This window comes from Pristis pectinata, chromosome 22, assembly GCF_009764475.1.
Source record: "Pristis pectinata isolate sPriPec2 chromosome 22, sPriPec2.1.pri, whole genome shotgun sequence".
In the NCBI taxonomy this organism is placed as follows: Eukaryota; Metazoa; Chordata; class Chondrichthyes; order Rhinopristiformes; family Pristidae; genus Pristis; species Pristis pectinata.
The window spans coordinates 29,871,840-29,899,384 of NC_067426.1; the positions used below are offsets into that span (position 1 = coordinate 29,871,840).

The 27,545-nt window shown below is 40.0% G+C and overlaps 1 protein-coding gene across 1 annotated transcript; it reads left to right on the forward strand.

The window, feature by feature from the left end:
* cdca8 (cell division cycle associated 8) lies at positions 1-27,257 on the forward strand. Its single transcript, XM_052036467.1, has 11 exons — positions 1-76; positions 8,640-8,745; positions 10,521-10,649; positions 13,485-13,525; positions 15,733-15,820; positions 18,795-18,877; positions 22,796-22,869; positions 24,875-24,961; positions 25,190-25,307; positions 25,463-25,549; positions 26,332-27,257. Exons 2-11 carry the CDS (start codon positions 8,646-8,648, stop codon positions 26,365-26,367), a joined length of 843 nt encoding a protein of 280 aa, XP_051892427.1. The 5' UTR covers positions 1-76; positions 8,640-8,645; the 3' UTR covers positions 26,368-27,257.
* The last annotated feature ends 288 nt before the right edge of the window (positions 27,258-27,545 follow it).

The following is a 27,545-nucleotide window of genomic DNA, read 5'->3' on the forward strand; positions in this document are numbered from 1 at the left end:
AGCTCTGGTTTGTCCGTTGCGTTTGAAATTCAAACTGCGGCGCGGGCGGCGGCTGCGGAGAGAAGCGGAGTCGGAGGTAATCGGGGGGTTGGCGCCGGGGGGTAATGTTGACGGAGTGCGGCCCGCCTGGGGCTCCCGCCACACGGCGTCCTGCAGGGACCCTCCCCTCGGCCTCACCAACGAGCGGGGGCGGCTTGTAAACCGGACTGAGATCATCTGTCTCCAGCCTCCCCGCCAAGTCGGTGCCCGCTCCCCGCCTCCTGCCGCGGAGACTATCCAAACAGTCGCTCTGCAGCCCTTTCTCTCTCGCTGCAACCTGCCTGGAAAGTGTTCTCCTGCATCGAAGTAGGCGAGGCACAGGTCCTAATGGGAGCAGTGTGCGTGGGTGGGAAAGGTTGGTAGGGACGTGATGGGCTGAAGGGCCGTTTCTGTGCTGTGCCACTCTCGAAGTATTTGCTCTGCAGTCCCTTATGTCTCATTGTATGTACCTCTGCAGCCTGCCTTGAAGTGTTCTACATCAGCCATATCTCGGGGTAGAAACTTTGGCCCACAGCGTTGTGCCGACATAGCTATTCCCTCCTATCTACAGAATGCCCATATCCCTCTCATTCGTGTGCCCATCCAAGCCCCTCTTAAAAGCCCACCAAGAATTTCCCTCCCCCACTCTATCAGGCATCCACCACTCTCTCAGTAAAAAAAAAGTACCCCTCACGTCTGTTCTGAACCTACCCCCTCTCACCTTAAGTGCATGCCCTCTGGTATTGGATAGGGAAGGCATAGAAGGACGTGATCCAACTGCAGGCAAATGGGATTAATGTACATAAGCAAAAAAGTTGGTATGGACATGGTGGGCCATAGGGCCTGTTTCTATTACTCTGATTGTTTTGGGTACAAGGATGCTAGAAATGCTGAGCAGGTCAGCCAGTGTTAGTGGAAGGAGGAAAAGTTAAAGCCCTATGGATATGGGGATCTTTAGTCTGAGCAGAAGATCTTTAATAAAACTGAGTACATTTTGTTTTTGGAGGATGACTTGGTTTTGATAACTAGCAGAATAACTAAAGGGGAAACTAGTGGATGGTATGTATTTGGTCTTTTAGGATGTTGGTTGAGATGTTATCTGATTAAATCTAAAGCAAATTATAGCCCATGAGATTGAGGATAAAACATATTGGCATGGATTGAGGAAAAAATTGGAATAAGTGGTACTCTCTTGGTTTGAGCAGCTGACTAATGGGGTGCCCACGAGTCAGTGGACTCCCCATTGTTGAAGATCTTATTGATTTAATTTGGGTGAGGGGACATTTGCTGATGTTACAAAGCTTGGTGGCAGTGTGGGTTGTGAGGAAGATGCAAGGAAACTTCGGGAAGATGTAGACAGGCTATGTGAGTAGTTCCCAATGGAATATAATGTTGAAAAATCTGAAGTCATCCACTTTGGTTTAAAAAACAGCATTTTAAAAAAAATACAAATTGGACATAGGAGTAAACCACTTCTCCCCTCAAGCTTGTTTCACCGTTTAGTATGATTATGCCTTATCTGATGGTTACCTCAACAGTTCTGACTACCTGTGGTAATCGTTTACCTCCTTGCTGATCAAGAATCTATCTCTCTGCCTTGAAAGTATTTGCACTGTTTCTACTGCCCTTTGAGGAAGACTGTTCCTAAGACGCAACCATCTAAGAAAGAATTTTGTCTTTGTCCTAGTTTTATGTTTTCAGACCAGAGAAAATGTACTCTCCGTGTTAACCCTATCATGACTCTTCCTGAGGGAACTTTTATGATTTTGTCAAATTACCCCTCTTTTTTTTAAATTTAAAGGGATACAAGCCTAGTCTGTCCAACCTTTTGTCATAAGACTAATGTCCATTTTAGGTATTGGTTCCAAAAACCTCTGACCCACATCCTTTAATAAGGAGACCCATATTCTGTACAGTACTGGAAATGTCTTAGCAGTGCCCTGTACAACTGAAGACTGATGAGAGATTGAAAGTTGTTGATACACTCCACTCTGCTTTGGAGCACCTAGACAACCACAAGACATGCATCAGGCTACTGTTTATCGATTACAGCTCGGCATTCAACACCATCATCCGTAGTGGGATGGTCCCTCAGTCCCTCCATTAGAGGGGATTGTCTACGGAGTCTCTGTGGGTGGAGGTTAGGAACAGGAAGGGGTCGATAACGGTGCTGGGTGTTTTTTATAGGCCGTCCGATAGTGACAGGGTTATTGAGAAGCAGATAGGGAAGCAGATCCTAGAAAGGAGTGAGAATAACAGAGTTGTTGTGATGGGGGATTTTAATTTCCCAAACATCGATTGGCATCTCCAGACAGTGAGGGGTTTAGATGGGGTGGAGTTTGTTAGGTGTGTTCAGGAAGGGTTCTTGACACAGTATGTAGATAGACCTGCAAGAGGAGAGGCTGTGCTTGATTTGATATTGGGTAATGAACCTGGTCAGGTGTTAGATCTCTCAGTGGGTGAACATTTTGGTGATAGTGATCATAATTCTATCTCCTTTACATTAACACTGGAGAGGGATAGGAACAGACAGGTTAGAAAGGTGTTCACTTGGAGTAAAGGGAATTATGAGGCTCTCAAGCAGGAAATTGGAAGATTAAATTGGGAACAGATGTTCTCTGGGAAAAGTACGGAAGATATGTGGCAAATATTCAAGGGCTATTTGTGTGGAGCTCTGCATAGACATGCTCCGATAAGACAGGGGAGTCATGATAGGATACAGGAACCGTGGTGTATGAAGGCTATAATAAATCTAGTCAAAAGAAAAGCATACAAAAGGTACAGAGAGCTAGGTAATGTTAGAGGTCTAGAGGAGTACAAGGCTAAAAGGAAGGAATTTAAAAAAGAGATTAGGAGAGCCAGAAGGGGACATGAGAAGGCCTTGGTGGGCAGGATTAAGGAAAACCCCAAGGCATTCTACAAGTATGTGTAGAGTAAGAGGATGAAATGCGAAAGGATAGGGCCTATCAAGTGCAGCAGTGGGAAAGTGTGTATGGATCCGGAAGAAATAGCTGAGGTACTTAATGAATACTTTACGTCAGTATTTACCACGGAAAAAAGATCTGGGGGATTGTAGTGGGGACTTGCAGCGGCCTGAAAAGCTTGAGCATGTAGATATTAGAAAAGATCTGGTGCTGAAACCTTTGGAAAGCATCAAGTTAGATAAGTCGCCGGGACCGGATGAGATGTACCCCAGGTTGCTGTGGGAGGCGAGGGAGGAGATTGCGGAGCCTCTGACGATGATCTTTGTGCCGTCCATGGAGATGGGAGAGGTTCCGGAAAATTGGAGGGTTGCGGATGTTGTTCCCTTATTCAAGAAGGGGAGTAGGGATAGCCCAGGAAATTATAGACCGATGAGTCTTACCTCAGTGGTTGGTAAGCTGATGGAGAAGATCCTGAGAGGCAGGATTGATGAACATTTGGAGAGGTATAATATGATTAGGAATAGTCAGCATGGCTTTGTTAAGGGCAGGTCCTGCCTTATGAGCCTGATTGAATTTTTTGAGGATGTGACTAAGCACATCGATGAAGGGAGAGTAGTAGATGTAGCGTATATGGATTTCTGCAAGGCGTTTGATAAAGTACCCCTTGCAAGGCTTATGGAGAAGGTGAGGAGACATGGGATCCAAGGGGACATTGCAGTGTGGATCCAGAACTGGCTGGCCCACAGAAGGCAAAGAGTGGTTATTGAAGGGTCGTACTCTGAGTGGAGGTCAGTGACCAGTGGTGTCCCTCAGGGATCTGTACTGGGACCCTATTTGTGACTTCGATAAACTACCTGGATGAGGAAGTGGAGGGGTGGGTTGGTAAGTTTGTGGATGACACGAAGGTTGGGGGTGTTGTGGATAATTTGGAGGGCTGTCAGAGGTTACAGAGGGACATAGATAGGAGGCAGTGTTGGGCTGAGAAGTGGCAGATGCAGTTCAACCCAGATAAGTGTGAAGTGGTTCATTTTGGTAGGTCAAATATGTTGGCGGAATATAGTATTAATGGTAGGACTCCTGGCAGTGTGGAGGATCAGAGGGATCTTGGGGTCTGAGTCCATAGGGTGCTCAAAGTGGCTGTGCAGGTTGACTCTGTGGTTAAGAAGGCATATGGTGTATTGTCCTTCATCAATCGGGGAATTGAATTTAGGAGCCGTGAGGTATTGTTGCAGCTATATAGGTCCCTGGTCAGACCCCACTTGGAGTATTGTGCTCAGTTCTGGTAGCCTCACTACAGGAAAGATGTGGAAGCCATAGAGAGGGTGCAGAGGAGATTTACAAGGATGCTGCCTGGAATGCGGAGCATGCCTTATGAAAGCAGGTTGAGGGAACTCGGCCTTTTCTCCTTGGAGAGACGGAGGATGAGGGGGGACCTGATTGAGGTGTATAAGATGATGAGAGGTATTGATAGGGTAGATAGTCAGAGGCTTTTTCCCCAGGGCTGAATTGGTGGCCACAAGAGGACATAGGTTTAAGGTGCTGGGGAGTAGATATAGAGGAGACATCAGGGGTAAGTTTTTTTACTCAGAGTGGTGAGTGCGTGGAATGGGCTGCCAGAAACGGTGGTGGCGGCTGATACGATAGGGTCCTTCAAGAGACTTAGGTACGTGGAGCTGAGTAAAATAGAGGGCTATGGGTAAGCCTAGTAATTTCTAGGGTAGGGACATGTTCGGCACAGCTTTGTGGGCCGAAGGGCCTGAATTGTGCTGTAATTGTTCTATGATTCCATCAGTACTAATAACCAAGCTACAAAACCTGGGCCTCTGTACCTTCCTCTATTTGTAGGGAGACCACAGTTAGTGCGGATCAGTAATAACATCTCCTCACTGAGTATCAATACAGGCGCACCTCAAGTATGTGTGCTCAGCCCACCGCTCTACTCTCTCTACGCTCATGACTGTGTGGCCAAGCATGGCTCAAACACCATCATCTATAAATTTGCCAATGACACCACTGTTGTTGGTAGAATCTCAGATGGTGATGAGGTGTACAGGAGTGAGATAGATCGGCTGGTTGAGTGGTGTTGCAACAACAACCTCACACTCAATGTCATCAAGAAAAAGGAACTGATTGTGAACTTCAGGAAGAGGAATTCGGGAGAACACACACCGGTCCTCATTGAGGGGTCAGCGGTGGAAAGGGTGAGCAGCTTCAAGTTCCTGGGTGTCAATATCTCAATCCTGCACCCAGCACGTTGATGCAATCACAAAGAAGGCATGCCGGCGGCTCTACTTCGTTAGGAGTTTGAGGAGGTTCGGTATGTCACCAAAGACTCTTACAAATTTCTATAGATGTACGGTGGAGAGCATTCTGACTGGTTGCATCACAGCCTGGTGTGGAGCCTCTAATGCACAGAATCGCAAGAGACTGCAGAGGGTTGTAGACTCAGCCAACCCCATCACAGGCACAAACCTCCCCACCATTGAGGTCATCTTCAAGAGGCGCTGCCTCAAGAAGGCGGCATCAATCATTAAGGGCACTCTCCATCTGGGACATGTCTTCATCTTGTTACTGCCATCAGGGAGGAGATACAGGAGCCTGAAGACCCAAACTCAACTATTCAGGGACAGCTTCTTCCCCACCGCCATCAGATTTCTGAATGATCCATGAACACTACCTCATTATTCCCTTTGTTTTGCACTATTTATTTATTTTTGTAATTTATAGACTTTTGCACTGTACTGCTGCTGCAGAACAACAAATTTTACGTCATATGTCAGTGATAATAAATCTGATTCTGATCATATTTAGGGGATTGTTCAACCTCTTGTGCCTACTCCATTATTCAATAAGATCAAGGCTGATATTTACCTCTATCAATTTCCTGCAGTAAAAAGCCTTTCTTCATTGTACTGTTGTAATAATGGTCCACTTTCCAGTTTGCCTTCCTAACTTCTTGCAGTACCTGCTCATTAATTTTCTGGATTCTTGTTCTTGAGAACCTCTTGATGCCTATATTTTTCAATCTCCCTGCTTCTTTAGTTTTTTTGTACCAAAGCCGTTGACCACATTTTTGCACATTATATTCATTTGCCACGTCCTTGTCTATTCACTTGGTGTCTGTGTGTCCAGTTTTGTTTCACTTCAATGACCCTTCATCAAAATTGGAAGCATGAACAAACATTGAGAGGGGGAAGGATGGAGAGTGGTGCTGCGACTCCTTCCTACATCCCAAAGATGTGCTGGTTGGTAGGTTAACTGACTACTGTAAATTACCCCTGAGGCAGCTGGGTAGAAGGAGAATCTGGGGAAGCTAATAGGCATGTGAGGAGAATCCGTGTAATATGTAGGGAAGTAGATCGATGGGATTCCTCTGAGGACCAGCTTTGACTTCACTGCATCTTGGCATATTTGACTTCTGTTGTCCTAGTTCTGATGAAAGTCATCAACTTGAACCTTTAACTTTGTCTCAAATGTTGCTTGATCTGCTGTGTAGTTTCATCATTTTCTGCTGATTTTTCAGATTATTAATCAATCCTTGTTCATTGCTCAATATTAGATTTGAAATACAGTAAAACTCCAATAATCCACTATCCAACTATCTGAGGTGGCCAGTTGCTGCGCTCCCTTTAGGTAGCACTGAAGCTCTCGTTGCCGTGCTCCTTTTAAATGTACCAGGTTCACTGGAAAACTTATTTTTCTACTACGTAATATCATTTTAAAAATGTGAATTATAAGTATATGTTAGAATATTACTAGGGATAACATCCAAAAGCCTGGAATATCTCCTAGTCTGGTGCCACTATAATCAAGAACATGCTGAAATATCAAAATGTTACTGTAGCCTGTTTCTTGTTCATTCATGAATTCAGGTTCCATACTACTACAGCTAACTGGGTTTGCCCTATCTGTATATAAAGGCCCTCATGATTATTGTCTTAAACTTGTTACATTGTCACCATCTTCCTTATTTGTACTATTCTTTAGGTTACCACTATTATTTGTGTGTATATAGACAACTCCCACTGATTTTGGACTTGGACCCTTCGTTTCTTACATTCACGCAAACTGATTTTTCTCCATGATTTCTCTGAGTGAAGATCTTTTCTCACTGCTGCCTTTGTCCCATCCTTCATTCCCCTCCTCTTTTTCCATACTGCCTGTCTCTAAGAAATATCCTTGAATATTTAATTTGTATTCTTGTTGGGTTTACAACCATGCTTCTAGTTCATACCAATATTTCTATTTGTGCTATTGATTTATCTGTATTTTTATGAATACTGCGTGCATTTGATAAAGAGCCCTCAGTTTTGTTTTTTTTTTTAACAAGTTTTCCCTACTCTGACTATTTAGCGGTTATAATCTTTAATTTCTATTCCCCTGTCCCTTCCTAACAGGTGCATCTGTAGCACTCAGCAGGCAGAAAAGCCTTTGAGGATCAGTACTTGCAGCTGCAGAGAATAGTATTATGCCCCTAACTATACTTCCCCCTTTCACCGCCACGTACCTTTTTAATCGGCCAACTAGAGTGGCATCCTGCATCAGTGGTGTGGTCAATTTACTCTGGTGAGTTTGTTCTAATTTCCTGCAGTCTCTGCCCTCATTGTCACAGGCTGCAAAAGAAAACCAGATCTATTGGACAAGTGCAAGGGCTGAGGTTTCTCTAACATTACAATCTGGATCTCCATACCTGTTTCACTTGTGGCCACACTTTCTTGTATCTCTTGATTGCCATAAAGATTTCATGCTATCTGCCATTTGGTTTGTTTTTTTTAAGTGAGTTTAGTGCACTGACCTGAGACAATTGCAATCTTGAACTTGGAAGATGTAAACTGGGGGTTACTGGTTGATCTGAATGTATGTTGGTGGAGAATGTATGTTGGGACTTGTGCTGTGGTATCATGCAGGATCCTCAATGGATTCAGGTTCTGCCTTTGCTGCATTGATGTGAAGTGTAAATGAGCCATTAAGGATAAACATGCAACTAGAATTAGCTTGTAGGGACAAGAGTTGGCCATTTAGCCCTTGAAGTTGTTCTGTCATTCAGAACCATGGCTGATATGTAAACTAATGTCCATTAGGCTATTAGATTATTTTCTGTAGCTGTCTAAGGATGGTTTAATTATTCATGTACATGGACTTCCTGGTTCTAGATTTTCACTTATTTGGAAAGAACTCTGATCTATGCTTTGTCCACTTTACTTCTGAAATGTGATATTTGTGTATATTGAAATCAATTCACTTAATTTATTTAAAAAAAATAATTGCCTGTTATTTTATTTTCTTAATCACGTCAGCATCACATTTACTGACCTCAAAATCTTCATGTTAATGTGTCTCTGGTGGGGTAGAAATAGAGAAGCTTGTATAACTCAGAAGTGTTACTGCCTTAAGTTTGTAACAGTGTGACAAGAAATGTTTCAGAAACTTCTGGTGAAATTAAATTGCATTTAGTGAACTGTAGCAGATATTGACTTTGTCAAGCAAGCACACTGGTGTTAATCTTTCAAAATGTGGGATTAACGTTGACAAGTACTGACTCAAAGCTCGAACATCTGAATTTTAAAGCTGGTAAAAGTAAATCAGAATTTTTATTCTTGTTCTTAGGAAGCTCCATTTTTCAATAATCCTTGAATAAAAGTCAGGACATCAGTTACCATGACTACTGTATCAGGTTATTTTCAATTACTCTTTCAGGAAAGAATGCCTTCGAAACGAAAAGCAGCTGGTCGCAAAAATAATTCACTGGACTTAAAGAAGCATGAAAAGCTTCAGGCTTTTCTGAAAGATTTTGACATTGAAGGTATTATAGTCATATCTGTAAAGTCTGTACGGAGAGTGCCTTTCAATTCACTCTGATTGTCTGTTCTTATGTTTAAACTAGTTAATCCTGTGGCCTCTTCCTGCAATAGTCTTTGTTCATCTGTCACTCATAGCTTTTGTTTCCATGTTTGTTTGACTTTATAGTCACTGTTTCTTTTGGTTTTTTAAAGGGAATGATGACTTTCAGCAAACCAGTGCCAGTTCTGATGCAGGATCATCGACCTGAAATATTAACTCTTTGTTTTTCCACAGATGGCCCTGATCTGTTTGCTTTCAGGGTTTTCTGTTTTATTGCTTCATGAATTTTAACTAGTGCACAATAACTTGGCTTTGTATGTGCTCTTTCAATTAGTGTTATGCACACAGTTTTCAAGTTATTTTGTATATTTTCAGGTCAGACTTCCAGCGTTTTTTTTAACCTCTGTTGACCAGTCTTATCTGATCTTCAACATTCCACCTCTCCCCTTCTGGAGGAAAATTATTGGGACAGGTTCTCCCCAGGTTACGATAGGGTTAGGTTCCTGAGAACTGTTAGTACCCGAACAGTCTGCAAGGCAGAAATGTGGCCACCTGGCAATGTATTTAAGTAAAAACATCAGCCAACCAAGTGCAATTTGAAATTAAACCATTCAGATTTCTTTGCAAGGTGCAATGATATTGCTGCAAGCAGAGTTCCCAAATGGCAAAAGGTGCCTGCAGTTCTGCAGCAGCTGACAATTCTATCCCTCCAAACTCCCGATGTATGTACAGACAGTATGTAAGTCAGGCAAACTGCAACCTGGGGAGATCCTGTATAGTTGCAGTTCTGGCTTTGCAAGTATTGGGGCAAAGGTACATTGCACTTGGCATTTTTCAGTGCTCAGCTTCAACAGTTGCAGTATAACTTTTTTTTAAAAATCTTGCATTAGGACAGGAAATTAATGTCATAGATTAAGGCCTAAGATCAATTTGGATATGGCTATTATTTCCTGGGAGGTAACTCAAACCTTTTTTAAAGAAAATGGTGAATACTGAACAAATTTACAATGTGGTTGATTGAGTTGAATGCCTTTAATTTGCTCTTTGAAATATACCCCCTGTCTTTCTGTTGCTACACAATTCGTTTGAGCCTTGCACTGCAGGTCAATCCTTGGGGCATCCTTGGATAAAGTATCAATTTGCGATTTACTCTGGGTTTCACAAGTCCTTTTTAACATCATCAGAAATTGTATAATCTGAGGCTTGGTATTGTTTTATTGATCATAGCCCAGGATTGTTGATCCATTATTACTTTCATCGATTGAGAAGTGTAACATTTTACCAGACCCTGGTGTAAACCTAGGGATTTCTTGTTGGTAATCCTAACTTTTATGAGGGAAAGAGCAGCTTCAAATTTTCTGACATCCATCTTGAAGTGGTGCCATGGTTGAGTCAAGGACTTGATGTTCTATTTAAGAAGAGCTTAAGGACTTAGTAGGTGGTTAAGTGCAAGTTGATTGGTGGTTAAGTGCAAGTTGATTGGTCTGTAACTTTGGCTGTTCTAAAGAGACTACCCTGGCTTCAAATAAATTTTGTCTGATGACATTGCAGGAATGTTTCTATTTTATAGCATTCCAGTAAACACATTGCAGTGACTGGAGAAAACTGCTCATTTTCTCAAACAGTAATACCATCATCTTCAGCACTAACCTCTGATGCCAAACAGTTGTTAATTTATTAAGCACAATTACTGACTAATATCCACTTGTCTGAGCTGGGACTTTATATCTTTTGCAGTTGATCGGCGGAAGAGAGAGATGGAGAAAGCATTGAACAATCTTCTCATTACAGTAGATGCATATTACAGTCGTGCAATTATGAAACTTCCACTGGCTGTTAGACAAATGAATTACTTGGATTACCTTGGTAAGATATTATATCCCAGGTACTGCTATGCACTGTTAATGAACTTGAAATATCTCCACAAATATCAGTGATTCATTTCCTGAACTGTCCAATTAAGAACGTGAACCTTCACTACTTTAAGCTTATAGCATCTAAAGACAAAAAAATCTTAAATTCAACCTTCTGGAGTTTGGAAATGGCTCCATACCAGGTTGTGTTGCAACTAGTCAGAATGCTCTCCACTGTATATCTATAGAAATTTGTGAGAGTCTTTGGTGACATACTAAATCTCCTCAAACTCCTAACAAAGTAGAGCCACTGGCATGTCACCTTCGTGATTGCATCATGTGTTGGGCCCAGGATAGATCCTCTGAGATGTTGACGTCCAGGAACTTGAAGCTGCTCACGCTTTTCACCGCTGCCCCCTCAATTAGGACTGGTGTGTGTTCTCCCGATATTTTTTTTTTCCCTTCCTGAAGTCCACAATCGGTTCCTTGGTCTTGCTGACGTTGACTGCGAGGTCGTTGTTGCAACACCACTCAACCAGCGGATCTGTCTCACTGATGCAAGCCTCCTCATCGCCATCTGAGATTCTACCAACAACAGTGGTGTCATTGGCAAATTTATAGATGGTGTTTAAGCTGTGCTTAGCCATACAGTAATGAGTGTAGGGAGAGTAGAGCAGTGGCCTAAGCGTACATCCTTGAGAGAGGCCTGTGTTAATGGTCAGCGAGGAGGAGATGTTGTTGCTGATCTACACTGACTATGGTCTCCCGATAAGGAAGTCGAGGATCCAGTTGCAGAGGGAGGTACAGAGGCCCAGGTTTTGAAGCTTGGTTATTAGTACTGGGGGAGTGATGGTGTTGAATGCCGAGCTGTAATCGATAAACAGTAGCCTGACGTTTGTCTTGCAGTTGTCTAGGTGCTCCAAAGCAGAGTGGATAGCCAGTGAGATTGTGTCTGCTGTAGACCTGTCGTGGTGGCAGGTGAATTGCAGTGGGTCCAGGTCCTTGCTCAGGCAGGAGTTAATTCTAGCCATAATTAAGGTTTTTGAGCACCAATAATATTGTGTTTGACATGCAACTGGTGAACGTAGCTTGCCCAAATATTAGTTTTGCAGCTTTTTGGTGTCTGTTCTGACATAATACTTCCCATACCACTCACTGTTCCCTCATATGATTTCATTGAGATGTGGATAGTCTTGTTACCATAACGTCCTTTCTGATGAGGGATCCAGCAGCTTACCAACTGCATTCTGTCAGGAGTCCAGTTGGCTGCTTGTACATTCTCACCTGTTGTTTTCAAGATGTTAAAAGGAGTACTAAAAGTGCACACAATCAAGATTTGTTTGCATTTTGATTTATAAATCAATTTCAGGTTTGGAAGTTAGCATGTTTCTTTGCTTTCAGTATTTTCCTGAAACAGTTCTAAAGTCAATAAGACCATGTGAGAATTCCTACCATTCATAATCAATGAATTGTTCGACTGCCACATTCTCATACAGTTGCTACAGCCTAATCGAAGGATATTGAAGTAATACAAGCAATTGGGTAGCACAGTGTTGTGTTCATATTAAGTTGTATTCAGCCAGACAGATGGAATGAAATGTGAGTTTCTACTCAGTTCACTATCTTCAAACAGCCTCTCTCCCCACTACTACCACCCATCCTGTTCACTCTTGTAAAATACAGTCTTGTCAGTGTAATTGATGAGCTGAGATCCAGCCTTACTTTAAAGCGTAGATGTCCTGGGTTCAACCAAGATTTGGGTGCACAAACTGAGGGCTTTCTGTCAGATTGGATGTTTGCCTTATTTTACATCCTTTAGTGCCTCTTGAAGAATAGCCAACATTTGCTATCAATTAAGGATACTTTGAGATCCTGACTTGTTCAGATTGGTTGCCATGTATTATGTGAGATGGCCTGGAAAAGAGAGAGATGGTTATATAGATGCAATAAAAACAGAAGATGCTTAGCGGGTCAGGCAGCATCTGATAAAGTGTTTGACCTGTTTCCTTTTCCAAAGATGCAGCTTGACCTGCTCTGTGTTTCCAGTATGTTCTGTTCTGTTTTGATTTCAGATATTTAGCATTGGCAATTTTTGATTATTTTTTATATATGTAATATAATTTCATTTAGCAAATTGTTCAGACTGAGCAAAGTTAATGAAGAGACCCACCAATGCTGCATCTTAAATTTGAATTTATCTTTGATTTTTGTCTGGCAGACAAATACCTTAAAGTTTCCTTGACTAAATGTAGGTAATGAAATCTGTAAATTAGAACAACTAAAGGACTGGCTTTCGATGTTATTTTCAAAATAGTCATAATGTACAGGATCTGGGAGAAGCTATGTATTCTTGGATTGGTTCCATCTCTTGCAGCATTCTTTTTTTTTCAATCTTCAGTTAGAATCATGGTTGCCTTTTGAACACTACCAGAGACTATAATTTCAGGGCATCTCTTCTTTGGCTTTCTGATTTCATTATCGACTTGGGAGTCTTTATTGAGCAGTGGCCACCATGTTCTTGTGTTTCCTCCATGTCATGACATGTTTTCTTCAAATTGAGGCATGCAGCCTTTCAAATCCAGCTACATAATTGCTACAAACAAAGGTTTAAAACAAAAATCTCCATTTCGAACAACCCTCTTCCTCCTTAGTTATGTGTTCGACGTCTTAGGTTGCAACCAGGCTTTGTTCATCATTTTCTGTACATTGGTAAACGAAAATTTCTGTGCTTTCATGGGCAGTTTATGATTTTGATTTTTGGGTATGTCGGTAATGCCTTTTGTTTTGAAGTTCTCTATTTGTACATGTATTACTGAGTTCCTATTTTCATTTTTTTTTCTCCTTAAAGCCATGGGTGGAAGTGCAGAGGCAGTGGCTGAAGTTGAACAAGTAAGATTTTTCCTGATCTTGTTGCATGAGACTTGTGTGCCTAGTGCAAAACATATAGCATTAAGATTTTAATGTCTCTCCAGAAAGGTAAGATCTCAGAGGCTTCTTGATGGTTTATTAAGAAAATAAGACTTTATTGTTTGATGCTAACTTGTATAATTTCGCATTGTTGCAGATTTATAGCATGCATTAGGACGTGAACTATCTAGGCAACAATAAAATTGAAATCGGTTGTGAAAATGTAATCAAGAACATAAAAACTTAACAATTAAGATATTATCTAATAGCCTTTTTAAAAACACTTTTGAGTATCCAGTCATAGCAGTGATTTAGTAGTGACTCTGCTATACAGATTTCCCTATGAGGGCATCCAGTGCAGTAACAAATTGTGTTCACTTGCACCCGTCAGATAGCTGGGTAAAGAATTCCATTGCTTATTAATTCAGTTAATTCCTCATCTCCTTTTTGGCTTTAAATGGTAACTTAAGATGCATGTGAAATCAAAGGGAGAATGTAATGCTGTTTGTTAGATCCCATCAGGATAACATGGTTAAATATCAGTTTTGAAGTAGGTACACCAAGTCTAAGCAGGTTGAATTATGACAACAGGCTGAATAAACTTTTTAAGTGTATATAAATACAAGTGATTTGAACTTGGTTGCAGCCTCAAAGTTCAAGAAATTTGTCATTGATGCCAAAATTAGCAATGTGGTTAATAGTGAGGAAGCAAGTTCTAGCCTATAGGAAGATATTAGTGCACTCAATCAGTGGTACAGCAGTGGCAAATGTACTCCATCCAGAGAAGTTTAAGGTGATGCAGTTGGGAACTGCAGACAAGGTAAAAGAAAGCAGGATGAATGGTAGGGTACTATGAAGTATAGACAAACAGGAGTCTTGGACTGCATATCCACAATTCCTTGAAGGCAGCAGGACAGATAGATAACATGATTAATAAGGTTAATGGAATACTTGTTTTTTTTATTGGCCAAGGCACAGAATACAGCTGGAGTATTGTGTACATTTCTGGTTGCTGTGCCAGAGAAAGGACTTAATTAGCACCTAGAAAGATGTTGCTGAAGTTTTATAACAATGCCAAAAGTCTCTTTAGGTCAGGATTATTTTGTTTGTATTAAAGGACAGTGAGGGCAATTTAATTAAGGAGTGTAAAATTGAGAGACCAAGGTATGGTTTTTTAAAAAAAAGACCTATTTCCCAAGCAGAGACGTCAGTAATTGGGAGGACATAGATTTGAATTTATTTGTAGGATAACTAAAGGGCATTAGGAAAAAAAAATTCCTTCATGCAATAAATATTAGGTGTCTAGAGTGCACGGGCTGAAAGGGTGGTGGTGGCAAAAGTGCTTATTGCATTTAAAGAGTACCTAGATGAGCACCTGTGCTATGACTTGTAGGGCTTTAAACCAAGAGCTGGAAGTGGGATTGGGTTAAATTCCATTTTGACTGGTTACGTACACAATTCGCTGAGTGATCTCCTGTATTGTGATTTTCTATGGTGAAACTTTTTATTTTTTTCTGTTTAGCTAAATTAATGGGTTATTAATTGAAGTATTTAAAATACTGAGATGGATGGAGGAAGCTTTTCCCAAGGACGAATTCAGAACGAGAGGCACAGTTGTAAATCTAGAGTGTGGCAATACTGCCGTAAAATTTGGAAGTACTTTTTTATCAAAATGCAGCAGCAACATGGAATTCTCTTCCTCGGTTGGCTGCAGACCCTGGAATAATTGAAATGTTCAAGATGGATTTTTATTGAACTATGATAAGATCATGAGTAAATGGACTCAGTGCAGATTAACCATGATTGAACTGAGCGCTGAGCTGACTTGGGCCTGAAGAGGCTACTACGGTTCATCTGTTGCGTATTGACAAGGAAATGAGTCATGGGTGGACTAGTAATATGTCTTTGCTACTTTAATTTTCACCTTCCTTTCGTAGACAAAGAATTGGTGTGTTTTTTATACCTAGAAAACACAGACTTGCAATTTTAAGACTTAATTAAGAAAACAAATAGAAAGATTTTTATTCAAAATCTACTTGGCTGTTGTCCTATTTGAAAATATAAATACAATACTTCATTGTTTAATGATTTTACCTGCTTGGGAATCTTGTATGAATCACTAATTTTCTAGGCAAAAAGGACTACACAGTTGGAAAAATATACTTCTGTTGTACCTTTGTTTATTACAGAAACGTATTAATGCGGCCTGTTTGGAAGTTGAAGCCATAGAATCTGAGATCTTGAAAGATGCTGCACAGCTGAAAACTACAAGAAAACGTAAGCTATTACCAATAATTTCAAAAATGTACCATAGTAGTGTGACTAAGCAGCTTATGGATGACATCCTGAGTCAATCTTCTTTAGAAGAAAGCCAAAAAATAAATTAAATGTTTAAATGAAATAAACTGCAAATACAGTCATGTTCTTTCACAGCTATTTAGTTTTCTGCTTAAGTGAAAAGCTGACTGCCTACAAATTACTCTTGTAGTCCAAATTAGGAACCTGTTTTCCTTAGGCAGTGCTGGTTTACTTGTGTAAAAGTCATTACAGAACTGTCGAAAATTACGGGACAGAAGGTTACTTGACCAGCAGTAGAGTACTATTGAATTTAATTATAGTTTCCAGCTCTTGGTCAGAAGCTTGCAGGTTATAGTACATAGTCCTTGTGCAAGTACTGTTTAAGTGTACTGAAGTTTTCTGCTTCAATTGCATTTTTGCTGCTGTGTTTCAGTACTTCAGTGTCCTCTTGGTGAAAAGATTTTTTTGTTTTAGCCTCCCATTCCCCTCTAATTTTTCCACCAGCTACTTCGAATCTCTGTCTCCTGGTTACTGAGTTCTCTCCTAAGAGAAATGGATGGTTCCTATCCATGAATTTGGAATTTTAGACACCTTAATTAAGTCTGTCATTTTTCTCTGCTTCAAAGGAACTTTCCCCAGGTTAGCTAAGCTTTGCTAATAATTAAATATCTCCCGCCCTGGCAACGTTCTATTAACTCTCTATGTTCTCTAGTGCTATCATATCCTTCCTGCAATGTGGTGACCAGGACTCTAATCAGTAACTGTTTCCCAAGTCCTATTTTATATGTTTAAGCATGTTGTCCTGGCTCTTATTCGATGTCTTGGTCAATAAAGGAAAATATCCTATATGCTGCCTTGGACACTGTATCTAGACATCCTTGTAGTTTGAGGGCTTCTGTGGACGTGCACTCCAAGAGGCCTCTGTCCATCAGTACTGTTTGTTTAAAATACTGCTTGCCTTGCTTTCTTTCCCCTAATGTATTACCTCGCACATCTCTGGATTGAATGCCATTTTATCTCTTTTCTCACCTGTTAACTATCTTCCTGCAGCTGGCATCATTTTTTTTTCCTCTCACTATCAGATGCATAGCCAATTTTTGAATATCAACAAAGCCCTGTGACTCCTCGCTTCATGCAGCCTTCCAATCCCTGAAACACGTGTCAAAATTAACCTTTGCTGGCAGCTGCCGCCTTACCTTAAGCTCCTACGAGCTTTTACTTTCCTGATCAGTCCGTAATGCAGGACCTTGTTAAAATCTTAGTTAAGGACTGTGTAGGCTACAAAAGTCATGCTAGTACATTGGCGCGCCTTGTTACCACTTTTTTTTAAAGAAAGTATATTCAGGTTAGACAGACTGGCCATTCCTTAACAAAGATAAAAAGCTGGTTAGGTAATAGCAAACAGTGAAATGTAGTTTTTTTTTTCAGAGCAGTGACACTGATTTTCATAGAATATATTAATCATTGGGACTTGGATGTATGATGCAGAACTAAGATGACACAAAACATGGAGGCAAAGTGAATAATGAGGAGGATAGTAATACACTTCAAGAGAGAGCCATGCTGATGGAATGGGCAGATAGATAGCTGACAATTTAATACTGAGGAAAGTGTTGCATATTGATAGGAAGACTGAGAAGAGATGATATAAACTCGATGGCACAATTCTAAAAGAAGTACAAGAAAGAGGTATGGGACTATATCTGAGGATACGTGCATAGTTCATTGAAAAAGTGGTTTTAAGGAAAACATTTGGAATCCTGGGCTTTATAAATGAACTCGGAGAATACAAGATCAAGGAAGTTATGATGAACCTTTATAAAGCACTGGTTCAGAGGTCGTAGTGAAGGGAGATTCAAGTGTAGTATTTGAAAGGAGGCTGGACAGTTATCTGAAAGGAAGGACTTTTTTGCAGGGCTACGAGGAAGAGTTCATAGAGCCAGTATGGACTTGCAAGCTGAATGGCCTCCTCCCATACAGCTTCCATTCTATGATTCTATTTCAGTTACTATTAGGCTGGTTGACATCCCCACTATGACTGTTCCATTGCTTCCATATTTGCACTTCTGTTTCCCATTGACAAGGGATTTGCAGTACACTCCCAGAAGCATGTGTTTCCCCCTCCTTTTTGTTTTTTTTAAGTTTGACCTGTAGTAGCTAATCTGTTAATCTTGGCATATCATTATTTCTACTGTAAGATTTTAAAGCAATATTCCTACTTTTCCTCTTCTATCTCATCCGAACACCCTGTAACGAGTAATATGGCAGTTCCTGCACTTTTAGCCATATTTTAGTAATATCTGTGGCATCACTTCGTTATCCCTTCCTGTTCTGCAGTTTGACCCATTTATTTTGAGTCAGTTGAGGATCAAATTGGAATAGTGTAGAAAGGAATTAGTGCATTGGCAGCAAAATAAAACTCTGTCCTTTCACGGGAGGGAAGTGGGTAAATGCAAACCCAGTATATCACTGAACCTATGGTGTCCAATCTCCTTGCTGTCATTGCCTAAGCAGGTAAATATTGTGGAAACTTTGACAACCCCTTCCTATTTCATCTAGGTGCTTTGTATTCTTAATGAGTATTTATCTACCAAAGGCAAACTATCCTGTCAACATCTCTAGGTTCATATTATCCAAAACAGGGAAAAATATCAGGTAAGTAAAGAAAATAAAAACTAAAATGATATTCAAATTGGTTTGGCACATGGATTTTACAGTCTGATGTACCAGGGCTTTAAGTTGGATTACCCAGAAGAGTACCAAGACTTACTGCAGTATGTTATTTCTGTCCATCTGCCCAAAAGTCAGCATTTTTAGAATTAGGACAGGTAATTCCCAGTGCTACGCTGGTTACTGAATGGATATGTATTGATTAGGTCTGGCCATTTTTCCTACTTTGTGATTATAACAAATATTTGTAAATGTTTTAACTTGAATAATATATTCCCTCCAGGTAAACAGAAAACAAAGCATGCCAATGACACGGTTGTAAATGAGGGTGAAAACCTTCCTCCATCAACCAAAATGTTCCGAAAGGTGAGTATCTTTATAATGGTACTGTCATAATACACAAGAATTGTAACCAGAAGACACTAAGTGTTGCAACAAAGGTTATTGTGGAAAATAAAAGCTTGTGATGTAAGAGGTTTTGTATTGACATGGGTGGAAGATTGGCTGGCTAGAAAATAGAGCTAACGTAAATTGGTCTTTTTTTCTGGTTCACAAATGTAACAAGTGGTGTGGTACAGATTGGTGGTGAGACTTCAACTTTTACAATTTATTTAACTGGTTGGATGAAGGCACCAATGTTATGGTTGCTAAATTTACTGATGACACAAAGATAGGCAGGAGAGCTGTAAGGAGAACAAGGGGAAATATGGAAACTGTCAACTTCGGCAGGAGAAATAAAAAATCATGTTAATGGTGAGGGATTACAGATCTCTGAGGTGTGAAGGAATCTGGATGTCCTACTACATGATTCACGATAGGCCAGGTATCAGGTACAGTAAGTAATTAGGGAAGCTAAATAAATGTTATTGTTTATTGCAAGGGGAATTGAACACGAGTAGGGAGATTGTGTTTCAATTATATAGGGCAATGGGGAGACCACACCTGGAATACTGCATACAGTATTTAAAGACACTCTTCCAGAGTGTCTCCCAGAATTTAGAAGAGTGAGAGCACATTTGATTGAAATGTACAAGATCCTGAGTGGTCTTGACAGAAATGGATATGGAGAGGAAGTTTCCTCTTAATGGAGAACCTTGAACTAGGGGTCACTGTTTAAGTACAAGGAGTTGCCCATATAAGACAGATAAGGCTCTTTTTTTTCCTGACAGAGTTGAGAATTTTTGGAACGCTGTTCCTTAATATGAAATTGGAAGACTGTAGGAGGGTCATCTTGCTCTCGACTCAAGCAATACCAGTATAGATTAATAGATTGGGTGGATGTGCAGTCTAACAAATTAAAATCTTCTTGGGCAACAGTGATCTTCACTTTGGTTCATACGTGTTCGTGGGTTTGCTCTGTGTCAGGTCTCTTCATTTCTATGCTTGCGTGCTTGGGGTTGGTTGTAGTCTTCCATTGCACAGAATGAAGCTAACCAATGCATCTTTCTAATATGTGCTCATGTTCACATAAATAATTGACTAACATTTAGAAGAAATGTTCCAGTATTTCAGGAATGTTCTATTTAAGAAGGGGAGGGAAAGTAGAATATAAGAGTAATCTAGTCAGAAACAGTAAAACAGATTATAAAAGCTTCTATGGATATGTTTTTTAAAAAAAAAACTTAATGTGGTTTCATTGCAGACTGAGATGGGAGAAATTATTTTTTAATAGTCTATTCAGTGCTTGCCATGCTAGTGAAAGATGATAACGAGTCTCTTGTGTATATAGGTACAGACTATAAAACAAACTCTAAAACAGGTTTATTTGAACCAGACTAGAGGCCACTATTTCTTGAAAGCATGTTTTAATCTGTTAAAAATCTAATTATAAATAAGGAAATGGCAGAGAAATTAAATATTTTTACATATGACTTCATGGAAGAATGCAGAAAGCCCCCTGAAAATAGTGGTGAACCACAGGTACTGAGTGAGTGAGAAGCTGAAAGCACTCATCCTTAGTAAAAAGATGCTACTGGAGAAATTAATGGGACTGAAAACTATACATTCCCAGCACCCGATCTGCTCTATCCCAAGTTTTTGAAAGATGGAGATAATGGATGCATTGGTTGTCACTTGCTAAAGTTTCATAGATTTTAGAACAGTTCCCATGGATTATAAGTTGGCAACTGTCACTCCACTATTTTAGAAAGGCAGGAGAGAGAAAACAGGAAAGTATAGATGTTAGCTTTTTATCAGTTGCTGGAAAATTCTAGAATCTGTTGTTAACAAATTGGTAGATTAGCATAAAGAAATCTCTGGCCTGGGGAGAGTTGTTAGACTCCCCAGCACCGGCCACACTCCCTGCCTTGGCCAGGACCCCACATCTCATTGATTGCCTGTGGCCCTTCTACACCAGTCCTCGCGTGCAGTCTCCCCACGTCAAGTGGGTGCTTCAGTGTTGCCGGAGCACCAGCAGAATGCCAGAGTTTGCACCAGGTTGCTGGTACAGCAGTGCTCAGCCTGAGCTGATGTCTTTTGCTTAAAGCACTGGGGCTGTGTACCTATAAGCAGTTGGACTGGAGCATAACGAATCAACAGTCTGCAGGGCAGCACTAAATAGAGTACCAGTGTACCATCAAAGTTTGTAAGTCCTAGTTGTCCCAACAGGTGGTGGAGTGCTATCTTGAACCTCTCATTCACTGCACATGTGTTGATTCAGGGTGCCTCTGTGGCGCAGCTAGTAGAGCCACTGCATCACAGCTACAGAGACCCGGATTCAATCCTGACCTCTAGAGACAGAGACTAGAACTGAGGCAAAAGAATAGTGAGGTCATGGACCATATCTGGATTACAGAAGAGGAGGTGCTGCCTGTCTTGAAGTGAATTAAGATGGATAAATCCCCAGGGTCTGACAAGGTGTCCCCTCGGACATTGTGGGAGGCTAGTGCAGAAATTGCAGAGGTCCTGGCAGAAATATTAAAAAAAAAACTTAGCCACGGGTGAGGTGCCGGAGGACTGGAGGATAGCTAATGCTGGAAGAATGTCAATAAGCTTGAAAAAGTGCAGAGAAAATTTACACGTTGCTGGGACTTGAGGGCCTGAGTTATAGGGAAAGGTTTAATAGGTTAGGACTTTATTCCTTGGAGCGCTGGAGAATGAGGGGAGAACGTTTTTTAAAAAAAAACATTAAAACTTTATACAGCACGGTAACAGGCCCAACGAGCCCACACCGCCTAATTACACCCATATTAACCTACTAACCCACAAGTCTTCGGAATGTGGGAGGAAACCCATGCAGTCACGGGGAGAACATACAAACTCCTTACAGCAGCGTGAATTGAACCCCAATCGCTGGCACTGTAATAGCATTATGCTAACTGCTACGCTACTGTTGTGAGGAGTATAGATATGGTGAATGCATGCAGGCTTTTTCCCCTAAGGTTGGGTGAGACTATAACTAGAGAACATGGGTTTAGGGTGAAAGGTGAAATATTTAAGGGGAATCTGAGGGGGAACTTCTTCACTCAGAGGCTGGTGCGAGTGTGGAACGAGCTGCTAATGGAAGTGGTGGATGCGGGTTCAATTATATCATTTTAAGAGAAGCTTGGATAGGTACATGGATGGAAGGGGTTTGGAGGGATATGATCCAGGTGCAGGTAGATGGGACTAGGCAGATCAGGTTGGCATGGACTAGATGGGCCAAAGGGCCTGTTTCTGTGCTGTCTCTCTCTGACAGCACAGAAACAGGCCCTTTGTGTTATTATTTCAGAAATCATTTGTTTGTCAAAGTCCAAACAAATGATTTCTGAAATAATAACACAAAATGCTGGAAACACTTAGCAGAATAGTGAAAAGCGAGACAGAGTTAACGTTTATAGTCAAAGCCCCTTCAACAGAACAGTCAGAAATGATTTTTGTTGTTTTCTTCCTGGTGGTAGAAGTTACCTTGAAAATAACTCTGCCAGTGATAGATATTTCAATCTGTGGTAGGAATCCAGGCAAGATGCCTTGTTGTGAATAGAATTGGTTTCTTGAGTGTTTGAGATTACACTGCCCTAATGAGTTTTCCAACAGAGTATTGACTCGAGCCTTTTAGATGGTTGGTAGTGTGGTCTTTAAAGGATCAGGAAATGATATCCAGTTTTGTTGTATCCAGCTTCTGTTGTGTTCCTGCAGTCAAAGGCATTGATCGAACTGAGTCAGTGGTGGTCCCCAGGGTTGGGGTTCCGTTGAAGTTTAAGAAGTTTGACCTCATTGGAGAAGGCCATATTTGGACCATATAACTTGTTCTCCCAATTCTGTAATATCAATTTGAACTGTTATTTTAAAATTATTCCTCTATAGGCTAAGCATGGTGTTACCTTCTCAGCTAAAAGTAGACGTCCATCAGCATGTACCACAAATGGCCGGACTAGAAGGTAAATATTCATCACTCCCACCCTCCTCCCCTCCACTTCTGATACAGAAGATGAATCTGAGTTTGCTCTTTTGATAATTACGGTTGATGAGTTTACTGGTTTGAGATTGCAGATTGACAAATACTTTAATTTTTGACACTTAAAACCTAGCAGTAGCTTTGCTGAACTTTGTAATCATTTTAGTCACTTTAAGCAACTATTTTAAGTAACTTCTGAATGTGGGTCTTCAGTTGAGTTCAGCCTATGTAGCTCCTGGCTTCTGTGAGCATGTTCTGCATCTGATGCATCCTTCACCTTCCCCAGTATATGACTTAAAATGAGAATAACCCAATTAATCCCTGGAGTCCGTCCACCAGTCAATGAGATCATGACTGCTTTGTGACCCAACTCCAGTACCTGTTTGCCTCGTATCCCTTATTACTCTTTTTTTTAAACAATAATGTACCATTCTGATAGTTAATTGACCTAACAATTGAACACAAACCACTTCCACACTTCTAACATCTTATGTGTATAGAAATGTTTGCTTTTTTTTTAAGACTATCCCCTATTCCTACGCTCCACATGGATTCCCTGTCCACTATCTGCTGCCCTTTAATATTTCAACAAAAAAGATTAAATTACCCCTTATCCTACTGGGTTTCAACCTTAATTTGTGTAATCTTTTGTTGTAATTGGGCTTGAAGCCCAAGTAAAATTCTTCTAATTCTACCCTGCATTTCTCCCAAATCTGCATTGCATTCCTTGAGTGTATTGTCCAGGATTGAATGGTCTTTCAGGCCAAATCAAAAAGCTTTTTATAGCCATAACTCCCTCTCTTGCATTTAATTGAACAGTACCTTCCAAAAAGGCTTGATTGTGGAGCACAGTTGAACGTTCTACCACATACTTGCTTAGTGTTTCCTTATTGGATCCAACAGGGAGCTCTCAAATACTGACTAATTGTTTAATTGATTTAGAGATGTTAGTGAAACTGCTCATCTAGTTGAGTATTTCATCTATCAGAACCCCTTCAGTTTTGATGTATACTTCATTTCTCTCAGTGCCAGTCAATAACTTATTTAAAATAGTGATGTTCTATTTACACCGAGTTATAAAACCCTTCTGATCATTAATCATAATTGCATCTGGTAATTGTTTTGCAAGAATTTTAGTAAAGGTCCTTGAAGCAATGGACTCAATCGTGATCAGTCGCCAGTTATCAATATTTTTAAGCATGTCCGGATCATCTGATTTTTGGGATAAGAACTGTGTGGATGTTTTTAAAAACCTTGAGGAATCCTCTTGCATTTACAATCAAATACATCTTAGCTGAAATCTCAATCACTTTCCTTTTAAGAGAGACATCATTGCAATCTGCTGCTGTATCCTTTTTCAAACTATTGATCACTTTCATGACCTGATCAACGGTAACTTCAACAAATAGTCCTTCATTATTTGCGTGATACATAGGGGGACTAAATTTTACTATACCTGCTTTGTCATTGATACTAAAACGGTCATCATTAGTGGTCTTCCAATTTACCAGTGCAACACTGAAAGTTTCCCAAGAATATGTCTAACAACCAAAACTTTTTGACGGTGTAGGGTGCTAAATTGATCAGATTCATGAATTTGAACATGCTATCGTGACACATTAACCAGGTTTGGACATTGCTTGGTGTGGTTACCTGTACAGCATTTCCTTGTAAACTTAATCCCATGTTCTCATGTACAAGGATAAGCAGCCATAAGATTGACAGCTGAATTATTAAGAATATTTTTTTATATTAACTGCTCTACTCTGCTGATTTTCTTTCAAACAAAAGATGTAACTGAAAGCTTGTATTCTGAAGTCTGGTTTAGAATATGAAAGTAGTAAAATTCCTTTGTTGCTTGTAGGTTGTAAGTACTAAAATTGATTTGGCATTCTGAGGTATAAAACTAGCTGGGGAATGTTTTGTCGTCTTTACAGTAACTGTTTATATAGTTCATTTCATTTCTAATAGTCTTTTCAATTTTACAGGGCAAGTCGGACCAAAGAACTCAGTTCTGCAAATATTGCTGATATTTGGGGACCCACACCACTGATAACACCCAAGTTTGATTCACGGTCAGTTTATTAAATATTGAGTGAAACAACTAAACTGGAAGTATTGTTCTATATTCCATCAGATTATGTAGTTAGTATCAAAATGAAACAGGTGCTGCTAAATCCTTGCAGGAATTTTGAACAATATTTCTGATTATATGAAAGAAACTTGGTTGAGAGACTATAAGAATTTCAAATGATATTGTACCTAGTGGCTCATGTCGTCTGTTATGCATACGGTTCACCTAGGTTGCCAAAGACAGGACCTCGCTTGCGAAAAATGGGGGAGCGCGTGTATAGTTTCACAGGAAGCCCACTCGCTGATGCCACAGAAATGACCATCAATGTCCCAACTGGGGATGGACAGGTGAGCTGAACTGACAGACTTTAATATAATTTCTGTAACAGTTCTCCATTGTTTTGTCTTTTAACTATGTTCCCACCAGGTTCAACTTGTTCTATGACCAAGTAGCAAGTTGATTTGCTCTTAACAAGAGTTTCATTTTATATGCTGTACTGCAGAACATCCAATTTCTGGCCAGCAAGATAACCAATACAGATTTAAGTCAACTGGATGACCAGACATTTAAAAGTTTTGAACAGCTATCTGTAAGTATTTCATTCTTAAATGTATTGAGTGATTGCATTTTCAAATATGTCTTGATCACACTATAATGATGTAGTTACAACTAATTACTAATGTGATCCTCTATCAGGCCAGCTGCTCAAGTTCTTGAGCCTTCATGCACGTCTAATGTAATTTTCCATATTCATTAGTGACATTGAAAATGTCTTTGGTTCTCTTACCATTCAAATAATTAGCTTGGTTATCAATTTTTAGATTATGGTATAAAAAAACAAACTGCTGGAGGAACTCAGCAGTTGAGAAGCATCTGTGGGGTGGGGAAGAAAAGATAATGGGAATCTTGCTTAAGCATTAATTGTCCAAAAATTGCAGGTTTCATGGTTGTTTCTTGAGGAAAGCTGGAAATAAAATATGTTAATTTTCTAGCACTAGAAACATTTGATCCCTTCTGGGCTTGGAAAAGCTGCTGTGAATTTGGGCTACTCCGGTTGCTTAGCTGTACTTAAAGTGGGATAATGCTCTCGGTATGCGATGGGCCACTTTTAAGGTGGAAATTTAGATGATCAGAAATAACAGTGATATTTCCCTTTAATTTCCTTTTTACCCATTCTCTCTGCTAGTCTAGGGTAAACTGTACTATCTACATGAATGTAAAATAAAAAAGAAAATGCCCCAATTTAGGCTGTAGTTCCAGTAGCCCATGGATGAATCTAATAAATGTATTATTGGGTTGACAGGTCAGGGAAGAATTGTGCAATAAATGTTACGAAGTACAACATTCTAATTTGTTTTTTCTTCTTTGTAGCGTCAGCTCAATGAAATGTTGAAGACAAGAAGATGAAAGCAAAGATGACAAAATATAATTTGTGTGACTTGTTTAAAGCTTGATGTCATAATATGGTTTGATAGTGAATAAACTGTTTTGTTAATAAACATTATGGATTTTACAATTGTAGGGGATAACCCATTGCTGGTTCAAGTTAACAACTGCACTTGCAAGCTGTCCTTGCCTCCTGAATTTCATGCAGTGCTTTCTCCTGGCAAGACTCTGCACTGAATTTTCCTGTTTTTCTTTTAAAATCCTTCCCTACCTTCAGAATAAAGTTGTTTTAGTCACAGTGCTTATCCGTGGTTGTCCTTCAGATAGAAGGCTACCTTTGATCCCTGCAATCCATACAGTAGAGGTATAACTCGGTAGCTTTCTAGCTGCTGCCTTCTGTGCAATTTGGAATATGGGACTGGAAGCAAGGAGGGTGCACTGGGCAATGGTGGCAGTTTTCCTGCCTTATGAGAGACACCCAATTTTGGATTAATCTTTATTTCTCTATCCTTACAATGAAGACTTCTCCATTTTCTAATCTGTCCCAGTCACTTTAACCAGCTTTTATTTTTAACTAAGTTTTAGTTTTCTAACTTTTCATTGTGGGATCTGAACTCTGAAAGGAATGATGAAAAGTCCCTTTTTATAATGCCAACAAAAATTGATGGAAAAACAGTGTTCAATATTCAATGTCGATTTTTGATTAAACTGAAAACAGCACATAATTCATCTTGCTTCAGCTGAGCATTTCTCATGCCAAAGGAGTAGCAGTGTCGGAATAGTTTTTTTAAAAACTTTGTTTAGATCTTACATAATTTATAGACCATCACACATCCAAAGAATGCATTGCTGATGGCAGATCTGATGTACAGCTTAAGTTATGAAATAGATCAGTTCAATTTTAAAAAATCTCCCTTGGAATGAATGGAGCTGCATCAATTTACAGATAAAATGTTGCCTTATTTCACCACTGGATGGCAATATAATTCAGCAAACTGAATGAAAGTTTTGAGTACACAATTTTTAAGAGTCAAAACAAAATAAAATGAGGTATGAAGAAATTTTCATTTACTTACAAGATATTTATAGCAGAGGATTTCAATTTTGAATTAATCTTTTTTCCCCCTCTATCTTTACAGTGACAACCTTCCCATTCTAATCTGTCCCATGCCAAGTTAACCTGAAATTTTCCTGTGTTC

Coding starts and splice junctions, on each gene's coding strand:
- cdca8 (XM_052036467.1), top strand. CDS start 8,646: ATGCCTTCGAAACGAAAAGCAGCTGGTCGCAAAAATAATTCACTGGAC. Junction 8,746..10,520: donor GAAAGATTTTGACATTGAAG/GTATTATAGTCA, acceptor TATCTTTTGCAG/TTGATCGGCGGAAGAGAGAG. Junction 18,878..22,795: donor CAACCAAAATGTTCCGAAAG/GTGAGTATCTTT, acceptor ATTCCTCTATAG/GCTAAGCATGGTGTTACCTT.